General features: G+C 43.9%; 1 protein-coding gene across 9 annotated transcripts in view; it reads right to left on the reverse strand.

Annotated features, from left to right (window-relative positions):
* The window catches only part of LOC106607720 (ephrin type-A receptor 7), a 72,517-nt gene that overhangs the window by 44,512 nt on the left and 7,470 nt on the right, over positions 1-20,535 (reverse strand). For all 9 annotated transcript variants that reach the window (XM_045720777.1, XM_045720775.1, XM_014204987.2 and 6 more), the window contains exons 4-5: positions 7,060-7,215; positions 1,112-1,447 (exon numbers count right to left, since the gene is read on the reverse strand). In XM_045720777.1, the coding sequence (XP_045576733.1) occupies positions 1,112-1,447; positions 7,060-7,215 (492 nt within the window). The remainder of the gene's footprint in view (positions 1-1,111; positions 1,448-7,059; positions 7,216-20,535) is intronic.

Raw genomic sequence — 20,535 nt, forward strand, 5'->3', positions numbered from 1 at the left:
CCAAACTGTCTGAAATAAAACAGGTACTGTATGCATATTCATCTTACTATGAGAGCGTCACAGGACATGTCTGCATGTTCAGGATTGCCCCAATTCTTTCAAGAAAAAACTCTAAAGAGTTGCAGCTCTTCTGCGTTCATGTAGAGGGCTGGGTTGGGGTGAAGTTAAGTCTAAAAAGACAACATCCCAAACCTAATTTCAGGTCATCTGAAAGGTGGTTCAAAGTCAAACTTAAACATATACCACAAGAGCCTCAGTGTGCGCCACACAAGTCCCAGAATTCTCGTAGCTACTGGTTAGCAACATGGTTATGATGATAATATTCCCCAAACACTCTTTACAAGCTACAATGGCTGTGCAACCCTCTTTTAATGACCCTAGTTAGTATTCCCTTTTGACTCCAACTGCGCTTCATGGATGCTTGAGCATGAAAGATAAATCTTGTTTGGTGGATCCATAGAAATAATGAATTAAAAAAGGGTGTAGTGCTGCCTTCAGTCGGAGTGTGTCACCAAGAAAATACAGCATTTTAATTATGCTAGGTTCCCAGGGGAGTTAGCGACACGCACTGTTTCCTATGGTACAACTCGCAGCAAGCCTTGCTATGCTACTAATGTTTTCCACCATAGCTCTGACACACATATTAAATTAATCTGGCTAATATGCCAACTGTAAATGCTGTGTATCAGCCTATGATCATTAATGCCAATGAGGTATGATTAAGGTACTTAGCGTGTTTCCAGTTGAACGGCAGACCTCAGTGCAAAATGGCCATTTGTTTGTATGTAAAATATGCGAAAGTTTGTATAGTGCATAGGCTAAGTGCAAACGTTTCACATTATTCTGTGTCCTAAAAGGGCCATATCTGCCTTGCTTATCCTGAACATCGAGGAGACCATGAAGTGCTGCATCTGAAAATGTGTGTTTCTTTGTAACTTAATCATGAAGGCAATTCTAGATTCACACCAGCAGAATATGAAAGTGCAAGGAATTTAGCAATAGTTATTAATTAAAGTGTATAGTGAAGGGTGGATGTTAGGATGTAGGACCTTGTTCTGGAATCTAGCCAAACCCCAGAATTCGATCTCTATGAGCCAATCAGACTCCTTACTTGCTTGACTGGTGGCGATGCTGACTGCGGCGAACAGCCTCTGGGTGCGGCTGAGGTCAGACACCCCGTTGACGGCCTCAACCTCGAAGGTGTAGTTGGCGTGGGCCAGCAGGTCCACCACGCTCACGTAGGTGTCCACTAATCCCGCCTGTTGGGGGGAGTATCCCACGTTCCCCCCGCACGGCACGCACTCCTCCGGCTCCCAGCTGCAGCGACGGCACATAATCCTGTAGGTGACGTCGTTGCGGCCACCCGTGTCGGCCGGCGGGCTCCACTCCAGGCTGACCGTGGTCTGGTTGATGTTGTAGACCAGGTTCTGTGGCGCCGAGGGAGGTCCTGTCAGGGAGGGAGGCAGACAAAGAGGGAGAGGAGGGAAGGAAGGAAGGAAGGAGGGAAGGAAGGAAGGAAGGAAGGAAGGAAGGAAGGAAGGAAGGAAGGAAGGAAGGAAGGAAGGAAGGAAGGAAGGAAGGAAGGAAGGAAGGAAGGAAGGAAGGAAGGAAGGAAGGAAGGAAGGAAGGAAGGAAGGAAGGAAGGAAGGAAGGAAGGAAGGAAGGAAGGAAGGAAGGAAGGAAGGAAGGAAGGAAGGAAGGAAGAGGGGGGAGAGTTAAATAACAGAGTGCCAGGGAGGGAAAGTGACAGCGGACTGAGTGTGTGCACTGACTGGATATGCGGTTCACTGTTCTGCTCTGTTCTCTCAGACTGACTGGCACGGGACATGCCAGCTCTGACCCTTTGAGCCACACTGACACACAATTATAACAGAGCTCAGGTCTAAAAAGAAAAACTAGTGCAGGTAGGCAGAGAGGAAGTCAAACACCAGCAAAGCCAAGGTCAATGAGGAGTAGGCTGCAAAACTCATCGGAACTATGATAATGCATAATGACTGCATCCCTACCACTCTGATTTGATGCTGTACATGCTAAATACGAATGCGAACGTGTTAAGTATCGGTAATTGTCATGTCAAATGTGTAATAGTATTGCCTTTGGGGTGTGATTAGCACTGTTAAGGAACAGGTACCTGTTTAAAGGAGTGAATGGGTCATGCAAGGTGACGGTAGGCCCTTTTTGGATGCCCGTTCTGTTCATTCAATAACCGTGCATTCACAAAGTCACGAATTGTCGTTAACATTCAACCATGGAATATATCAGAAATGTAACATTGGCAGGAATATCCAGTTGAAATGATCGAGATGTCGTTCCATTGCAGAACTATTTATCCTGAACAGGGGATCAGAGGGAGGCAGATACGAGGCATTATTAGCTCTCCCTCAGTCCTCCTCAATATACAATTATCCCAGTGTGAGACAAAGGGTTTCCTTTCCAGTGAATCACAGAGACAAGACACTTAAAGTTGATGTTTTTGAAAAATAGCCCCGGAATTTACAAGTGAGATTAAATCTGAGTTATCACCCCACAATAGCCTCTATATAGAATATCACTGGAAGCACACTAACCACGGGTTCAATAAATTATCCATACTTCACTAGAACATAAACCATTGTCATCTCTGAACAATAGCAAGGAAGTACACTCTTCTCATAAAAACAATGATTTACAAATTGCTGCTTTTATCACTCAAATTCAAGCCCTTGCTTTTATGACCCAGATGTTTATATACTGTAGGCCTGCATTTAAGTGATCGTTTTATATCCCTTTTAATGCACTATAGATTATGACTTGTATTCTTTGTTCATGGGCGTTTTTAAAAGCATCTTTAATTTTCTCTGTGAAATACTAAACGACTCCATTTTCATTCAAATCCAAAGAGCTTCTCACCACGTTTACTTAGACAAAAGTCTTTACAAATTGGTAACACTTATGCATAGAGCGAAAACTATAATCGTCTGAGTCATTATTTATTTTATTTATTTAACCTTTATTTAACTTGGCAAGTCAGTTAAGAACAAATTCTTATTTTACAATGTCGGTCTACCCCGGCCAAACCCTCCCCTAACCCGGATGATGCTGGGCCAATTGTGCATCGCCCTATGGGACTCCAGATCACACCAGTTGTGATAGAGCCCAGGATCGGACAAGGGTCTGTAGTGACGCCTCTAGCACTGAGATGCAGTGCCTTAGTGCCACACAGGAGCCCAATATTGCACATTGGGTTATTTTCCTAATTCCTCCCATTAAGAAGAATGAGGCAGGCGGAACAGAGCCATCCATATTCACGGCTACAGAGGGAAATGATGAGATGGAGCCGGTGATACTCTGGGCTCTGGAGATGAAAGAGACACATGTGGCAGCTGAAGAGGAGAGGCGGCACGACTCTCTAGCTAGAGCCAAGGCACGACTTCAGCACTGTCACCTACACTGGACCTGCGCTCATAAAGGGCTAGTTCACTATTTTACAACTTGATGTTAGACAGTTCCTCACCCTAGAAGTAGTCTATGGGCCGGAGTAATGTAATCCAGGGTTCAGTCTTCTTTAAACAGCCATTACAAATTTCCGCTAACCTTAGCCACCACAAGCTAACAATCAATGTAAGTGATGGGGGCATGTGTTACTTAAAGGTGATTTGGCAACAACAACAAAAATGTACACGCTTACATGCCAACATCACTCCCATTCGTTATTAGCTTGTAGTGGCTAAAGTTAGTAGCGGCTGTTTAAAGAGAACTGAACCATGGGTTACAGTTTCTCCTGGCCAATAGACTACTTCCAGGGTGAGGAACCAGCTAACATCAAGTTGTAAAATAGTGAACTAGTCCTTTAATCCTCTTCGGGGACAAAGAGCGAGAGTCACACACATACACACACGTGCACGCACAAACACACACACGCGCACACACACGCACTCATCTCTCAGGCGTTTGTTTGTACTGCATTACCATGGTCACGGTTACCAACAGGCTATAGCTTGTTTTATTTACTCAGCTACTCTCATTGAGTCTCAGGTGACAAGGATCAGGGCAGTGATTTCAGAGATACCAGCTGGAGGAGGATATTGAATTAGAATGAATTTGAGTGGCCTGGTTCTTGTTTTGCGGACATGGAATCCAGCGAGCGCAAGCTTCCCTTCGCTGTCCTAGGCTAGACATAGTGCTTCCCGTTCCCTGGGTTGGCTTTGTTCCCCCGCCACCACACAGTTCTCTCCCTGCCTCTGTAAGGTGAGGTGACACTGTCCTCCCCGTCTTACCTGCAGCTAGGAGAGGCGACATCCTGAGCCTCTGCCGTCTGTCTGCTGATCCTCGTAGCTCAAGGGCTTGCCGCCCCCGCTCGCTCGCTCTCTCTCTCTCTCTTTTTCCGTCTCTCACTCCTCTCCTCTCCTCTCTCTGTCTTATCTCTTTACGTTTCCCCTCTCACCCCCTCCTCCCGGTGAAGTTTCATTTCACGGATTAGCCTTCCATAGCCCTCACAGTCTGAGACGTCTCAATCACATGCTAGCTTCTTCCTTCCAACGCCGCATTGTGTGTGTGTGTGTGTGTGTGTGTGGGTGGGTGGGTGAATGTGTCCTGTCACCTCCTCCTTATAGCGTAATACAGCTGATTCTCCAGACACTGGGTGAATCTGTGATATTGCTGATGAATAACCGCCTCTGACAGCACATTCACTCATCAACCAAATCGAATGGACCTTTTTAACTGAATGATATTGCATAAACCAAGATGGCTGACTCTTTTTGGATAATAGCAATAGTTACTAGATAATTAGGTCATCTTGCTGAGCCTGTCTCTCTCTGTAGAGCTGAGAGACCTGAGTTAGTCAGAGGGCTTAGGAGAAAACACTAATGTCCTGATCTGCTGGGAGAGAGAGCAGAGCTAAAAGAGAGAGGTGCTCTTGGCCGTCTCAGCCCTCCACTGCCCTATTAGGGGGCTACACACTAATTGGAGGGATGGAGGGAAAGAGGGGAGGCTGGGGGTGAATGGTATTCAAATCAGCCAAGCACTCATCCTTCATCTGCAAACATGTGTCGTGACCTTTGACCTGGGTGGTTTAAAACCTGGCTGAGTGAAGCCATGTGGAAGAGAGGGAGGCCGTGATAGGAGGAAGAAAGGAGGAAAGGGACTCCTACGTTCCACTGGCCCTCATCCGTCCCCTAGCAACTACAGGCTCCAATCAGGATGGAATCTATCTATCTCTTTCTTTCTTCCTTTCTTTCTTTCTTTCTCTCTTTCTTTCTTTCTCTCTCTCTCTCTCTCTCTCTCTCTCTCTCTCTCTCTCTCTTTCGCTCTCTCTCTTTATTTCTCATTATTTCCTTCTCCCGCTCTCTCTCTCTCTCTCCCTCTCCCTCTCTGTGAGATGTCAACTTGTTGAGGTTGCAAATTTGAGTGGGACGACGGGGGCGAGATGGGGGAGAGGGGAGGAAGGGGGAGATGGCTGCTCACAACTGCCCTTTTCAGACCCTGCTAGCGCCAGCACTGCTCACAGCTGTCACATGATTGATGCCCACTCCCCAACCTGTCAGCAGCTTCAAGGCTTTGCTCCGCTTCTGGAAAAATGCTCCCAGCCTTCCTGCAGTGCCATCCCCATACATTTCTCATTATCTCCTGGCTTTGCATAAGAATGGAGTGAGCAAATATTGGAAAAACAATATCATACAATGTGTTTTCCCTTCTCTCTCAACACACAATATTTGCAACAATGATAATGGAAAATATATTGTCCGACGGCCTTTCAAAACTAGTGTCTTAATTTCCGTTTTTGCCTGTTGCAGTGAATTACCTCTCCCAATATATCCACGTTTCATCTTTATCTTCCTCTTCGTCCAATCTTAGTCTCATAAAGACATTCCTAATCCATGTGCTGTAGAGATCTGTCTCTCTGTTTGTACAGAGCCTAAGATAAGGGAGGTTTACAAGCGCCCATTTAAAAATCTGTCAATCAAGCTGTTTGCTCAAGCAATGTAAATTCACTTTCAATTACTATTGAATTCTACCCATGACCAGACCAGACCCCACAAAGGCTGGCCCACGTCGGGGAAAATGTAGGGAAAATGGCGCAGCACACCTTCTAAAAAAAGATTTGCATTCAAACTAGGGACTTTGTGGCTAATTGAGGAAAGCAGGTAATTCTGTTAATAGATTATGCATGTATGAACTACACATTGAAACATCCAGCTCAAAGCGGGAGGTTTAAAAAAAAGTGTAGTAGTCGCCAAAGTTCCAGAGCATGTCTTTATGTAGATAAACAGTGGAATCTATTAAAAAGACAACTTGGCCATGGCCATTTCACATGTCTGTTTCCACCAAAGTAATTCTTCACAGCAGAACAGACAGAGGGCATCAGGAAATAACAAAATAATATAAAACTTCTTCACGGTCAATGGCGTAGCAGTAAAGTTATTGTTTTCATCTTCCGACAGTAAACCCACAGGACGGGCTTGGTGGAGAAAGAAATGGATCAATCTTTCATAAAAACATCTGAGTGGTTACTGTGGAAATGTGGGCTTTTTGTTTACTACCGGTTTCTGGCCCTGTAAAAGCCCCCGTGGATCTACCTGTCTGGGAGCAACAGATGTGGATTTGGGAGCAAATGAGCCCCGCCTTCTAAAATGAATCCCCTGGCCTGTGTAAACAGGTCATCAATGCCTGTCACATAATTGCAACATTGACCAGAACAAATGGAGACACAGGGTGCTGCTGTTGACTGTAATTGCAATCTTTTAGACGGGAAATGGCAAATTGCTCCTCTGATCATTAACTACCAGCCGGGAGAGGGGGGGGGGGTAGAGGAAAAAAACACACTCAGGCCCATGAACATAATTATAAAGACATATTGGGAAGCAGAGGCAGGGGACTGGTATGGGCTCTGGAGTAGATTAGATGGTGAACAGATCTGGGCTTTTCACAATCCTCCAGATTGAACATTCTCAGTGTGGCCAGTGGGGGTCTGGAAGGGAGACTTGCATGTGCACGTGCAAGCATGTGTTCTTGAGTGCATAAATGCAGACTCTAAGACAGGTCCTTCCTGTATTTACCTAGCAACGCTCCAGTACTTACTTGTACAGGCCACAGAGGGCGGGTCCGAGAGTCCCCGGTAGTAGCCGTCCTCACAGTCGCAGCGCCACGAGCCCTCCCGATCATTGTAGCTGTGTGCTGGGCAGCGCGAACACTGCAGGTCCTGGGACGAGGACTTGTAGAACCCACGGCCACATGCTATAATCAGAGAAAGAAGGGAAGGGAAGGGAAGGGAAGGGGGGGGGTTTGGTTCACACTTGAATTCCCAGAAAAGAGAAAGGGCATGATAGAACAGAGAATTACACTTTTGTTCACATCACAGAACAGCTGGTGTTCGGATCAACCTGCCCCTCTGGCTTCATCAACCAGCTTAACAAACCCCAGTTAAAAACGCATCACCAATATCACCATGTCAAAGCCTGCACTGGATGAGGAAAAATGACTGCTTATTAACCTGAGAGGGAAAATAGGGCTATTTCTGTTCTGTTTTTTATCCCCCGGTCAGTAAATAAATACGTGTTTTGTTTATCAAAGCCCAGTCTGTGCGGGAGTGCTGTCCTAGTCAGGCATACAGTGCTAAGTGAGGTGTGAATAGAGAAAACAGACAAGGTTGTAGAAACCCTTCATGGATTATTTGAGCGTTTCAGCTTCGTGAATATGCTCGTATGCCAGGGATAAGAGACAAGTGTATGAATGATTCCCTGCTGGTCACATGGCTGTTTTTTGGTTGAGCATGTCACATGACCTGGATTTGAAACTTTAAGCCTTTTCCAGAAATGAGAATTACGCCCCAAAAAAAGGAAAGCGTTTGTCTGAGGAAGGCGCTGGACCATCTGACATAAAAAGAAAAGAAGAAAGTTTGATGAAAGTAAAGTTTAAAATCCAGGTCACGCGACACGATCAACCAAACAACAGGCCCTAGCGATGAGTTAACTCAGCCACTTGTGAGTTATTAGGGATCATTGTTTCACGCAACAAGCCAAACACTAAATCTGGAGGGGGAAAAAAACAGGGACAGTAACTGACAGAAATGCAGCAATAATGAAAAAGAAAATTCCTGTACAACAAATGAAACGATTCATACAGAGGGCTTTGTGAATCACATGCGTGATCCAAATTCACTTTTAAGCATGAGTGAATAGGGAAATGTCTATTTTGGGTTTGGCTTTTTTAGTCTCAACACTTCAAGACAAGTAAGCCACAGTGACCCGCTGTTAGTGGAAAATCCAACGCTAAGCCTTGTGGAGAAATAAAACCTCAATCTAGGCCACATGATTTCTGTTCCAATCTGCAAAGGAATCTATATGCCTGTAAATAGCTCTGCATACAAACTATCAAATTATACAAAACATTTATTTTACATGAGCTGCTGGGGAAACGGGCAAAGTGTTTTTATACCGAGGTCCCCCGTTTCACATCTCCGTTACACTCTTTTTTTCGGAGGTTCAGAATCTTGCCGTACTTCTGTGACAGGTCTAAAATAGAGAGGATAAAGGAACCTGGCTTCCCCTCATTCTAACACCTCCGCAGCGCAAGGAGGAGACCGAGGGACGGGGTATCCCCATTTCAGCAACATGAAAGCCCTGTCACTCTCTATTTATCTCACCGCACTAGCCTCGTGAAACAAGACCTTTTTCGGAGAGGGGAAAAATAGATGATTTTATCTCTAATACTTCCTTACCTGAGAACGGCAGTAATTGAAAACAGGGTTTTAAAAGCTGTGAGAGAGGCGCCTTGTGATGGGAGCTGTGTGCTGCCTACCGAAACATATTAATCACACAAATTCTCATGTACCAATCCACCATAACGTTAGACATTAAGTGCAAACAATGTACCTACACATATATACCCACACCTAATGCACCATACCACTCTCTGATAAGACTACGTAAATATTCACATACGTTAGCGTGTGCCTGTGATAACACAGAGCAGTCCATTTGCAGAATGTTCAAGATTGGTCAGCGGTGCTGTTTGAAAGGCTGCTCTCTCCTCTCCCACTACGCATGGCTGTTTAAACACTCTGATAAGCCAGCGTGTCTGTTTGCCTTTGGGTTTGGGTAGTGGTGCTCCGCTGGGTGGCCAGCAGTGTTGAGGGGAGGCCCAGCTCTCTCCCATTGCTACTGCCACTCTGCCTGCCTGGCTCTCAGGCATCCAAACTGAGTCTCCAGATTAGTGCTATCTCAGCCACTGGAACAACAGGGCTTTCAGAAGTAAACAGTACTCCAAGTTAAAGTTCCCATGCAAAAATATGGTTTATTTCCCGTTTCTTTTTTTTTCATGATGGCCCCTGTGTTTATCAATGTGTCTGACCGGCTGTTTACAGAAGCAACGAGGCGGCAAAGTAGGGCATCAAATCAAACAGCTGTGTGACATGGGTAACCATTTTTCTGGGCTCGCCTTGGCTCTCCCTCTCCCGTGCTCTCTCACAGTGCACTGAGTGACAAGGGCAAACACAGCCATCCCAGAGCCTGCATTCCTGTCCAAGCAGCACAGACGCTCTTGGCCAGTTCCTGGTCTTGGCATCATCAGCTGAAAACACACTCTTTAACAGAGATGTTGAAGCATTAGATGAAAGCGTGTGATAGTGAGTGATTTTTTTCCCCTCGTCTTTCCTTTGCAGCAACATATTTCTTCAGAGGGGGGAGAAAAAAAACGCCGCCGCATAATTACCCTGAGTTCACTCTCTAGTGCTTGTCTGTAATATCAGGGCAAACCTGGCGCGCCTCTCGTACAGTACTTGAGAACTTCGCTAACAAAGTGTTACACTGACAGCGAAACCCATTAGAACCCTGTACGTGTCTCCCGACTCACGATAATCCCTAGCACACCCTAGATTGATCACATCCAGCAGACAAACGTATAATTACACGCATGTGAGGGGGAAAAAGTACATAGTGACAACTTAAAAAGGCCCTTCAACACCACTCAGATGAAGGCTAATACGCTTGTGCTCGTTGACACAGGCGAGGGGGAGAAAAACGCAGAAAACACCAGCCTCATTTACACTACACTGCGAATAGAGCCGGTCCTTAGAGAACAGGGCTGAGGTTGAGCAGAGAGAGCGAGCGAGGGAGGGAGGAAGAAAATACAAATCTGACATTCCACCCCGCTCCTTAGCGAGGAGTAACAGAGCCAGCATCTGTAATTTTCCTTCCAGTGGTCAAACGCTCTCATTCAGCGATGGGGGAAAAACAGTGTGCAGTCAGCGTTTTTATGCACCACACTGATAGAACAGAAAAGGCCTCAGTTAGGAATGACTATGGCCCGACTCACTCTATCTCTTCTGAGGACGTTTAAATCACTCTCCACATTGTGTGAGACAACGAGAGGATAAAACAAGAAGCCGTTATCTGGAACAGACACACACTAAGAGACGAAATTCTCAATATTTATTTTTCCTCCGAGTCTGGCTTCTTAACATTTTTGAATTGCATCCAGACAGCGGCTCTCACTGTTTGGCGATTAAATGACAATCTGGATAAAGGACACGGAGGCGGAAAAAAGGGAAGAGGATGGATGAGATTCCTGCGTTGACATTTTGTGACAGGCTGACATATCGCTTCCTGTGGCCTTACCAGACGATAATTATTCCTAATGTCCCGGCGCAATGGCACTTGAACTGTATTTCCTGCGTTTAATCTTCCACTTAGATTGACAGTTTGCATTTCATTTCGACTTCTAGCTAGTGTTACCATTACGGAAAAGCAAAGGTTTTACCTTTGTTTTAGAGAGTCGGTGAAATATGTAAACAACCCTCTTCCACTTCCCAATTAACCCTCGCAACTAATCAGGTTCTCCTTATCAACTATTGAGGACAGAGGGGACTTCAGGGTCTTAATAGGCTAGAAGTAATATAGAGTTTCACCACATCTGCCTCATTGTACTATGGTAGAGGTTCAGAGGGACAGGCGTAGCCCCTAGAAGTAGTACAAGTAATCCTGCCTCGGATGAGAGTGGGGGGGAATGGTGCTGGTGGTGATGGTGAGTGTTGTGCTCCAGCTCTCCTGGCCAACAGTGCGATGAGATGGACTAGTGTGTGCCAGTCTGTCTCCATGGCCTGCCGTGATGAGCCCTGTCAGAGCCGGGCCTCCCCCCTGGCCACCCTCCCATCAAGCTTGATTATGTGTTAAATCCGCATGCGTGTCTTTCAGGATGGATGTGGAAAGAATGCAAGAGTCGGCCGGCCGGCAAGCGGAGAGGAGCGGAGGCTAAAGAGGCCCGGCGAGAGAGAGAGCAGCGTGGAGAGATAGCACGCCATTAGAGTGATAAAGGAGGCCGAGGGAGAGAACTGCAGTCGACAGGACCAACAGGCAGGCCAGGCTCTGCTCGCTGATGAATGCCAGGTGGAGCGGGTCAAACGCGATAAAGGAAACAGTTTATTTTCTTATTTCAAAACGCCGTTGCCTTTCCTTAAACAGTCTCCGTCGCCACCGCCACCGCTACGATAGGGAAATGTCCTTATAAATATCAACTATAAACACAGGCCCCGCGAAGGATGGGATTCTAGTCTACGCTGCTTTTTATTAATCCATTTCCTCCGGGTGTCTTTCTCTCCTTCCTTGTTTTGCTTGTTCTGACCTCGGTGCTCAGTTGTCTGGCTAGACAGCATAAACACATCTACCTCCTATTCTCTCTGCTAGACATTGTTTCATCAACTTCATTATACTGCTAACTCAATGTTAATATTACCAGGGACATTCTTTGCCAGTCATTTTTTTTTAAAAACGTCCTGTTTCTAAATGTTCACAGAGCCACGACATTCTATTTCGGAATCATTGCTTTAGATCCATGTTTGGGTTTTAACTTCTAAAGCATAACTGAGCAATAAGGCACGTGGGGGTGTTGTATATGGCCAATAAACCATGGCTAAGGGCTGTTCTTAGGTGCGACGCAACCCAGAGGTTGTTGCTATTATAAACTGGTTACCAACATAATTAGAGCAGTAAAGATAAATGTTTTGTCATACCCGTAGTATACGGTCTGACATACCATGGCTGTCAGTCAATCAGCATTCAGGACTCGAACCACCCAGTTCATAATATACAATTATGACCGTGACACTGTGTTGTAGCTGGAAAGGGATGCCAATAGCTCTGGAGAAGCTGATTTCTTATGCATTACTTAACATTGGCTACAGGGTGTATACTGTGTGGCTTAGATGTAACTTGTGTGCTTGCCTCAGTAAATAGTATGTGTGCACATCCATCAAGCTCTGTTTACTGACATGTTATGTACGCTACACTCTCTTTTATATGCTAATGAAATTTTGTTTCACTGCGTCCGCCTAGCAACAGGTGTTTTTACACTTTTCCACCTCTGTGAGGAAAACAATATTCAGGTAGCCTACTGCACTTTCTATTAAATCTCCCTTTTTTTATCTATAAAGAAAGAAAAGAAAGGGAAGCTAAGCTGAACAACTGGGCTTTTTCCCTGAGACATGTTAATCTTTCACCTTTGAAAGGCGAGGCGCCTAACCAGCTCCTGGAAACAGTGGCACAACACACACAGAAGTGGAGGGAGACAGAACTGAGACCCTGCTGGAACTCTCTACGCAGGGGACGCAAATTTAGTTTGAATGTCTAACCCCTTCCAAACAAGCTACTTTCAAACACCTACACCTCCTGTGGGCTTTAGATGGGGGGTAGACAAGGCTACAGTGAGCGAAAAACTACAAAATGTTCAGATTAAGAGTCTTAGCTAGAAAGAACCAGATTAAATGGTTAAAACACCTAAAACTATCATATTGTCGATAATTCTTTCCACATAGGCCCACCACGCACAGCTGGATTGGCTGGCTTGGCACATCCAGACAACTGCTCCATTCATCGGTGCTAACTGTGCTTAGGGGGAGATAAGTAGCTTTACCATGAGAAACAAAGAGAAGATTAGCATTCCCTTACACTGTGTTAGAGGGCGCACTCCCTGAGGAAGTGTCTGGTTAGATGTACCGAGCTAAGATCAAAACTAGCCTACCAATTTTTTATTTTTTTAAAATCTATTCTGTTCTGGCTAACCAGACATTCCATATAATTGAAGTCTTAAAGTATTTGGGTTATAGAATTAAAAATATACACATCATTGGGAATGAAATCTAACAGGGAAATATGGTTTCAATTTCACAGCAAAATGAACTGATTTAAATGATTTAGGCCTCTGATTTAGGCCCAGTGCAGTAAAAAAAAAAAAAAAATATCATGGGTTTTATATATATTTCCAAATTATGGAATAATACTGTGAAATTGTGAAAATTATGATAATGCACTTTTAATGTAAGAGCTGTTTGAAAAGACCGCCTGAAATTTCCACCTGTTTTGGTGGGAGGGAGTTTTGGCCTTCCATGCAGTACATTAGTTAATAGACCAATAAGTAAGAGAGTTCTAAACCTCTCTACCAATAACAGCTAATTTTCTGTTTTCCCCTGCCCACTCAGACCACTCCCACACAGTCCTAGCAAAATTCTTGCTTGAGAAATTGCTCTTTGCTAAGAAGCCATTTTTCTTTCTTTTTGAAGCTTTTAATTGAAAACAATCACTGCAAGGTGCTTAATTGTTACCCAGAAGTTATTTGATATTGGATCTTTAAGTAAAATAGCAGGGCAATCTAATTACTACTGAATACATTATATTTCTGACAGTCCCATTTGTGTTGGCTCCACTTTGTCATCCGTAGTACCAAAGGAAGTCTCTTTAGCCCCGCTTGTAATTGTTCATGTGTTAAACCTAAAGCCAAGACATATATGTTAAAATGATGTCTTAGAAGAGAACGTATTGTATCGGCTGTGTTGATAATCATGCCAGCACATCCAATTCAATAATCAATATGTACCGTCGTTTTGGTAAATGTCGCAGCAGTTACAAAAGTCACATGATAGGTGTGAAGAAAACATAACATCATTTACTTATAACCAGTTCATAACTAGTTTCCAAACTTTTCAAAAGACATCTGCTCCTAATGCATTACAGCCTGCGCTGCTGCATGTTGTCAGAAATACAAATAAGCAACAATAAACTCCAGCACCTGTTTCCTCCCTCAGCTTTCATATTGATTTACTGCATGGATCTGCAGATGGAAAATGAAGGATGTTATCACATTAAATCAATTATATTACTGAATTTATAGCTCTGGTCCCGCCTGAGCAGAAACTGAACATTGCGTCCGTACAAAACGAAAGCCTCTTCCAGAGAAAGAGAGAGGTCTTCACTTCTTTAATTCATCATGCAGGGTAAAGGCTTTCCAAATGACTTTCCAGTGACATGGAAAATGTCCCTGCCTAATCGTCTTTTATTTAGTTCATTTAACTCGCATGGCGACGGGAGAGAAAAGTCTTAAGGGCAGCTAGGCCGTGCAGCTACATTTTAATGGAGGATGTGGTCAGCTCTGAGAGGACCTCTGCTGAAAGACTTCTAAGGAAAGGAGAAGAGACTGTGCTGCTCTGGAGATAAAAGCAGTGGGCCAAAGGTTTACCCAGACCCAAAGCCCCCTGCAGCCACAACGAATCAGCACTCAAAATGTCCCCAGTCAGCAACTAAGCATTATATCCAGATTGTGCCAATGCTCCCCACTCTCTTCCACCCCACCCACCCCACTCCAATCCCCATGGTCCCACTACTGTGACAGAAAGGACTGAAACACAGGGACAATGTCAAACCAGTCGCTAGTTTCCCCACCGCGGTCCAGCCCCCGTGGCCTCCAGTGACACAAAGGTGTCCGTTTGCCCTCAGATGGCCGTGCTGCCGTGCACGCTGCTCCAGAGACAGCCAGGGCCCCTCAGGAGGCCAAGAGAACCATCGATCAAGATTTGACAACCAACTACACCAAATCTAAACCCAGTTCCTGTCCTGACAACCAACCACACCAAATATATACCCAGTTCCTGTCCTGACAACCAACCACACCAAATATATACCCAGTTCCTGTCCTGACAACCAACCACACTAAATCTAAACCCAGTTCCTGTCCTGACAACCAACCACACCAAATATATACCCAGTTCCTGTCCTGACAACCAACCACACAAAATCTAAACCCAGTTCCTGTCCTGACAACCAACCACACCAAATATATACCCAGTTCCTGTCCTAACAACCAACCACACCAAATATATACCCAGTTCCTGTCCGTGGCCGCTCCAGTTCAAACAAATGCTAATCACAAGTTTATGGATTATAATTATCATGATAATTTGAACAAACTTGCTTTTTTGCATCTGAACAAGCAGTATCACTGAGATGCTTTGCTTACGTGAGCAGATAAAATTATGTGGAGTGGGGAAAAACAGACGCCTTGAGTCAAAAATACATGATCTGTTTTATAATTTTTTATAACTTGCTTAAATGTTTTATTTGGTAATAACCTAGCACAGAAACACACTCATTGCCTGCCTCACAAAGTAGCTTGTATTCCTCTGTGCAGTGCTTTTGCTCTTTGTAACCCCTAGTTATGAGAAAAGGGCAGTTTCTTCTGCTTCTCATTAGTATAAAGTAGCATAGTTCCTTCCTCTGAGAAATGTAAAGAGCACAAAATGGTTTAAATTGTGAATTTGGAGTGCTATTGAATTGTACATTTGGACAGTTAACAGGGTATTCATTTTAATGTTGGATCCAATGTCTCTCCCTTTTAAATATATACTACCACTTCCGAATGAGAAATAAAATAATACAAAATTAAACTTTTCCCTGGATATCAAGTCTCCTAGCTGCACAATGCTGCCAGGCCTGACATTCTGCAGGAACGTCCACATGTCAAATTAAATACAAAGGCCTCGTTTTCCTAACAAAAAGGTTTTACTGGGCTCACTCTTTTCCATTCATTTTGGTTTGGTAAATATTTGTTTCAAAGTCATATGCAAAACTAGAATAGCCGATATGCATCGATTCACATGATTATAGGCCTTAATCTAACATTAATGCATATTGGGTTAGGGCAATATCAAACGAAAAGAAAACTCTATTATCTTTCATGTTTGCTCCTGCTGTTTGTCATTCTTGCAGATATTATATCTATAGATAAAAGTGGATATAATGAGGGTATAAAATCCACACCTAAAAGTATCCGGTATAAGTCTCCCCGCAGACAAAACGTTGTTGCTCGCTTGCTGCCTGGTCATTGGTAAAAGGTTTTTCTTTCACCTCGCTTGATAAGCTGCTGGAACTAACTCATGTTCATATGATTAGAAATCAGAGAGTAAAACATAAACCGCTTAAAACTTGTCGGGACACACCAACGTGTCCAGAAGACACTAACAGATTACATTTATTTAACCCCTTCGCTGAATAACTGTTAATCAAATGGGGCAAAATCAAATATATTATCCCTCTAGTAAGCACACTTTGAGTCATGCTAGTTCAAAATGGAGAGTTCAAACTGACACACATTAATCATCTATAGATGTGTCACTAAATAAGAGCTGTCAGGCCAAATTAGAGACCCAAGTTGAATTTCATGAATAGACAGAAGCCTAGTAAACATTCTCTGTTTTGAAGCAAACAAAGACAACGAGGAGAGGTATGTGGGTAGACATTGTTGACCCTGAAATGGAGACCTTTGCTATTTTGTGTCAGATTGTGTTATTTCCAATGTGACACCGGGGTCTCTCATTGGCTATGCATAAGGTCAGGGAATATTAACTTCCTTTACACACGGCTACAAACAAGGACGGGCTGGACAATGGAGGCCTGCCTCTTGCGCTTAGTAACGTGAGTGCCCTGGATGACAGGACACTGCCAAGATGGAAGATGGATGATCGCAGCAGATGACCCTTGGTCATCAAAAGAGTCACCTCTCCGGCTCCCTCTCTCCGCACAACAATAGCCCCTTCCCCGTGCCTCAGCAGTCCTCATCTCCACTTGCACTAACAGGTTCAGACACCTCCATCGATCCCCAGTTCTATACCTCTTGAGATTGCGGGCTTTACTTCTCTTTGGCTATCTAAACTGTGGCACAGATGTCTTTTTTTTGTAATTGCTCAGCCGCTGACTCTTGGGAGGCATGCGATCGGACAGGCGAACACGATGTCAGAAGACAACGTCGTGCCATTTAGTGGTACTGTCCCTGTGGGTGAAAGTGATATGTGACTGGGCCCGGGGTCTTAGCACCTAGCCGTGTGTCAGGGAGGGCCTTGTCTGTTGTCAGCGAGGCTCTCTCCTCTGGGAGCTCTGCAGACTGGTGGCTCTGCACTTCAATCTTCCTTTAAGAGGAAAATCAATAACTTATTACATAAGCTCACACTTTTTCCCACTTAAACCCAGAGCAGGCAGAGGGGGGACTCAAAAATGTGCGTGGAAGTGCTCTGTAGCATGAAAGCCTAGTGGTTTTGTTTCCCAGTGACTTGTTCTCCTTGTGCAAAACAGGCACATGCTCTATTACACAGTAACTATACATTTGGGGTGTGTAAATAGGTGAGGGTGTTTACTATCTACGTGTCTCTCCAGCTACTAACAAAACAAGCATTACAATCTCCATCAAAATGAACAATAATATCCCAAGCTTGGTAAACATGTATAAGCCTACATACTATTTAGATGAATCCGCCCCAAAATACAAAACAAATTCATTTTCAGATTCGATGTAAGCTGTCGACCATGTTTGTGTTCAAAAGCAATAGATACAATGGCACATCTGTGCCTATATCACTGTGCTACCTGCCAGGTCAAACAAAAAAAACTGGAACAACCCTGAAGCTGTGAAAGAATGCAGCTATTTACAGGAACTTAGCCAACACTGGCGGTGACAAGACTAACCACAATCTATCACCAAATTATTTCAATCTTGAGTGATTTAAATCCAGTTGCGTCTCCTGGGGATTCCTTGTGTGCCGTTATTTGCATAATTAAGCTTGGTAGCGGTTACAAAGGACAGCCATTTGGAGCATTAAATTCACACCTTATCAATCAGGAGGAGCGTCAAGATGCATGAGGTCCCCTGACTCCTGGCTTCCTTTGAAATGCTAAGTAGTTGCCTGGGCCTGGAGCTGGGCTGGGGCCTCTCTCCCCTCCACACAGACACACCTTGGCTTCTGTGGTCAACCCCAACACAGCTAGGTCCTTCCCTCAGGGGCCTCGGCCCATCAATCAGCCCCAGACTAACTCCTGTCTGACTTCCTCCTGTCTGACTTCCTGACACCCCAAGATGGATGCCATCGGTGTCTGCAGGATGCTAAATCCTTTCATTAATTCTCTTGTTAGCATGTAGCGATAGCGCTGGGATAAGTTTGTGTTTTTATCTGTTTACTTGAGGTACCAGGCCTTTCACACTGGAGAAATAGTTGAGCAGGTCAATAGTTAATCCGTTTTCAGGATAGGTTGCTAAAAAGGGCAACTCCGACACTTTTAACATTTGGGTTGCTATAATGAAGTATTTAGCAATGTCCTACACAGTTTTAGTGTATATCATGATTTCATGTATATTGACTCTTTAGTGATGAGGAGGATCCCTGAGATGACGAATAAAATCTGTAGTTTTTTTGATAATTGTGGGACTCCCTGCTATATGTTGCTCTGGTTGTCTAATAACATCTGGAAATATTTCAAACAGACGCTCAAAAATCTAATGACATTTTCAGCCTGCTTACTCCAATATACTTCTGTTGTTCAAGGCTCAAAGTCCCATGATTCCATTCTGCAAAACCACTCCCACCATCCCTGATGAAGTTGCGTGGACATATATTTTTATGGTTACTGCTATCTGGGATCCTTGGGACGTCACTACCATGAACCCTAACCTTAACCCCTATCCTTACCCTAACCTTAACCCTTAACTTAACCATTTTAAATGTCAACTTCAATGGGGTAGGCACATCCCAAGGATCACTAATTGTAAGGAACATATTTTCGTATCAAATTACTTGTTAACTTTTTTTATTAGTTCCAATAGGTCTTCAGTGTTGTTGGATGGTTGCTTGGACAGTTCTTAAGGTTGTATTTGGCTTCTTTTTTAAAACACTTTATTTCAGATGCAGCAGGGTTAGCTATGTAGCTAGCTAGCATTGCTAATATTAGCACCAAAGATACAGGTTTCAAGCATGAGAGACTACGATTCCGTAGTGATGTGCCTGTACATTTCATAACACGTCTGCATGTTTTTTGACTGTTGTTTAAGACAGTCACTAAGATTAAACTTGGCTGTAATTGTTGTAAACACTATTATTTCTGATATAGCAGTCGGGTTAGCTAACTATCAGACACGGTAACTTAGGGTTAGCAATCATTAGAATCTAAATTAGAATTATTTTTGAGTGTAATGCAATTTATTGGTGACAATGTCATGAACATATATTCAGCATGATATTCATGCAAACATTATAATATATTTACAACCCAAATAGTAAAGTGAAATGGACTCAACTTATGACATAAGTTTCGTCTGGGCTTGCTAGAAAACTAAACTAACTGAAGATTGGCGGAGCATTGCATCTTGGGAGATGAAATGCACTCTGGGAATTATAGTATACTGTATATGAGGGCAATGCCGATGATTTTTTTAAAAATTTAAAAAGGAATTGTGCAGTATGACTAACAAAAGCGATAGAAAATGTATATAAAATCTTACAGTTGTGCATTTATTCTAACATCATAATAACTGGTTATAAAGTGGTGGAATTGTCCTTTAACAACATAATTATGTGATTATGTATTAAAATTGGACAACATACAGGTCAATAGTTATTCAGCTCTCAGGAGTTGGTTGCTTAGGAACAATTATGTGATGTGTTAAAATTTGAAAACACATTCCTGGGGTTCGAGAACAACTCAGGAAAAAAACACAAGGGCCCTCTCTTTCTCAAAATGACTCAGTGGCTCCATTTCAGTGAGTGGGCCACTGCTGAACAGAACCTGAAAATGAATGCCTACTATTTTAACACCACACACTTCTATGCAAATAAACCCTGCGCACGCTGCAGGACACTTCAAATGGGCCTTTTTCAAAACCCACAACACTGAATCTCGTAACACTGGGAGAGAGAGAAAGACAGGCATTTATAGTGCTGCAGATTGCCACACAAAGAGTTAAAGAGAGACAGAGACAGGGAGGGAGAGGACTGAAAGACATGCAGCCCTTCTCCAGTGACGGTGATGAATGAGTGGATCACAACACGTTTTGGAGGAGGCCGCTGCATCCACAGAGGGGGGCTGCTAGTCCTCGAATGACATGACTGACAGCTCAACTCACTTGCTCCTCCTTCAACCTTCTCCTCGATATATCACAGACGGCCATTTTATAGTTGGGGGATACTGTAGATATTGAAAATGGGACAGTGAGGGAATGTATGAGGGAATGTGTATCTATGATCTATATAGGAAGGCGCAGTATCCCGATCAGGAAGCTAAAAGAGAGGCCTGGGTAAAGACTGTATGAAATCCAACGCAAGTACTTTAGCTGTACTGTTGTAGGGCAATGGCCTGCAGGATAAGCTAGTCGTGGTTACAAAGGACAAAAACATCTTCCATTCTAGGCCCCATTGCAGTGGTGTTCAACCGATGGAAAACTTTAGTATTTTCCCCTTTGATTTGCTCCAGA

Source organism: Salmo salar, chromosome ssa06 (assembly GCF_905237065.1).
Source record: "Salmo salar chromosome ssa06, Ssal_v3.1, whole genome shotgun sequence".
Lineage (NCBI taxonomy): Eukaryota > Metazoa > Chordata > Actinopteri > Salmoniformes > Salmonidae > Salmo > Salmo salar.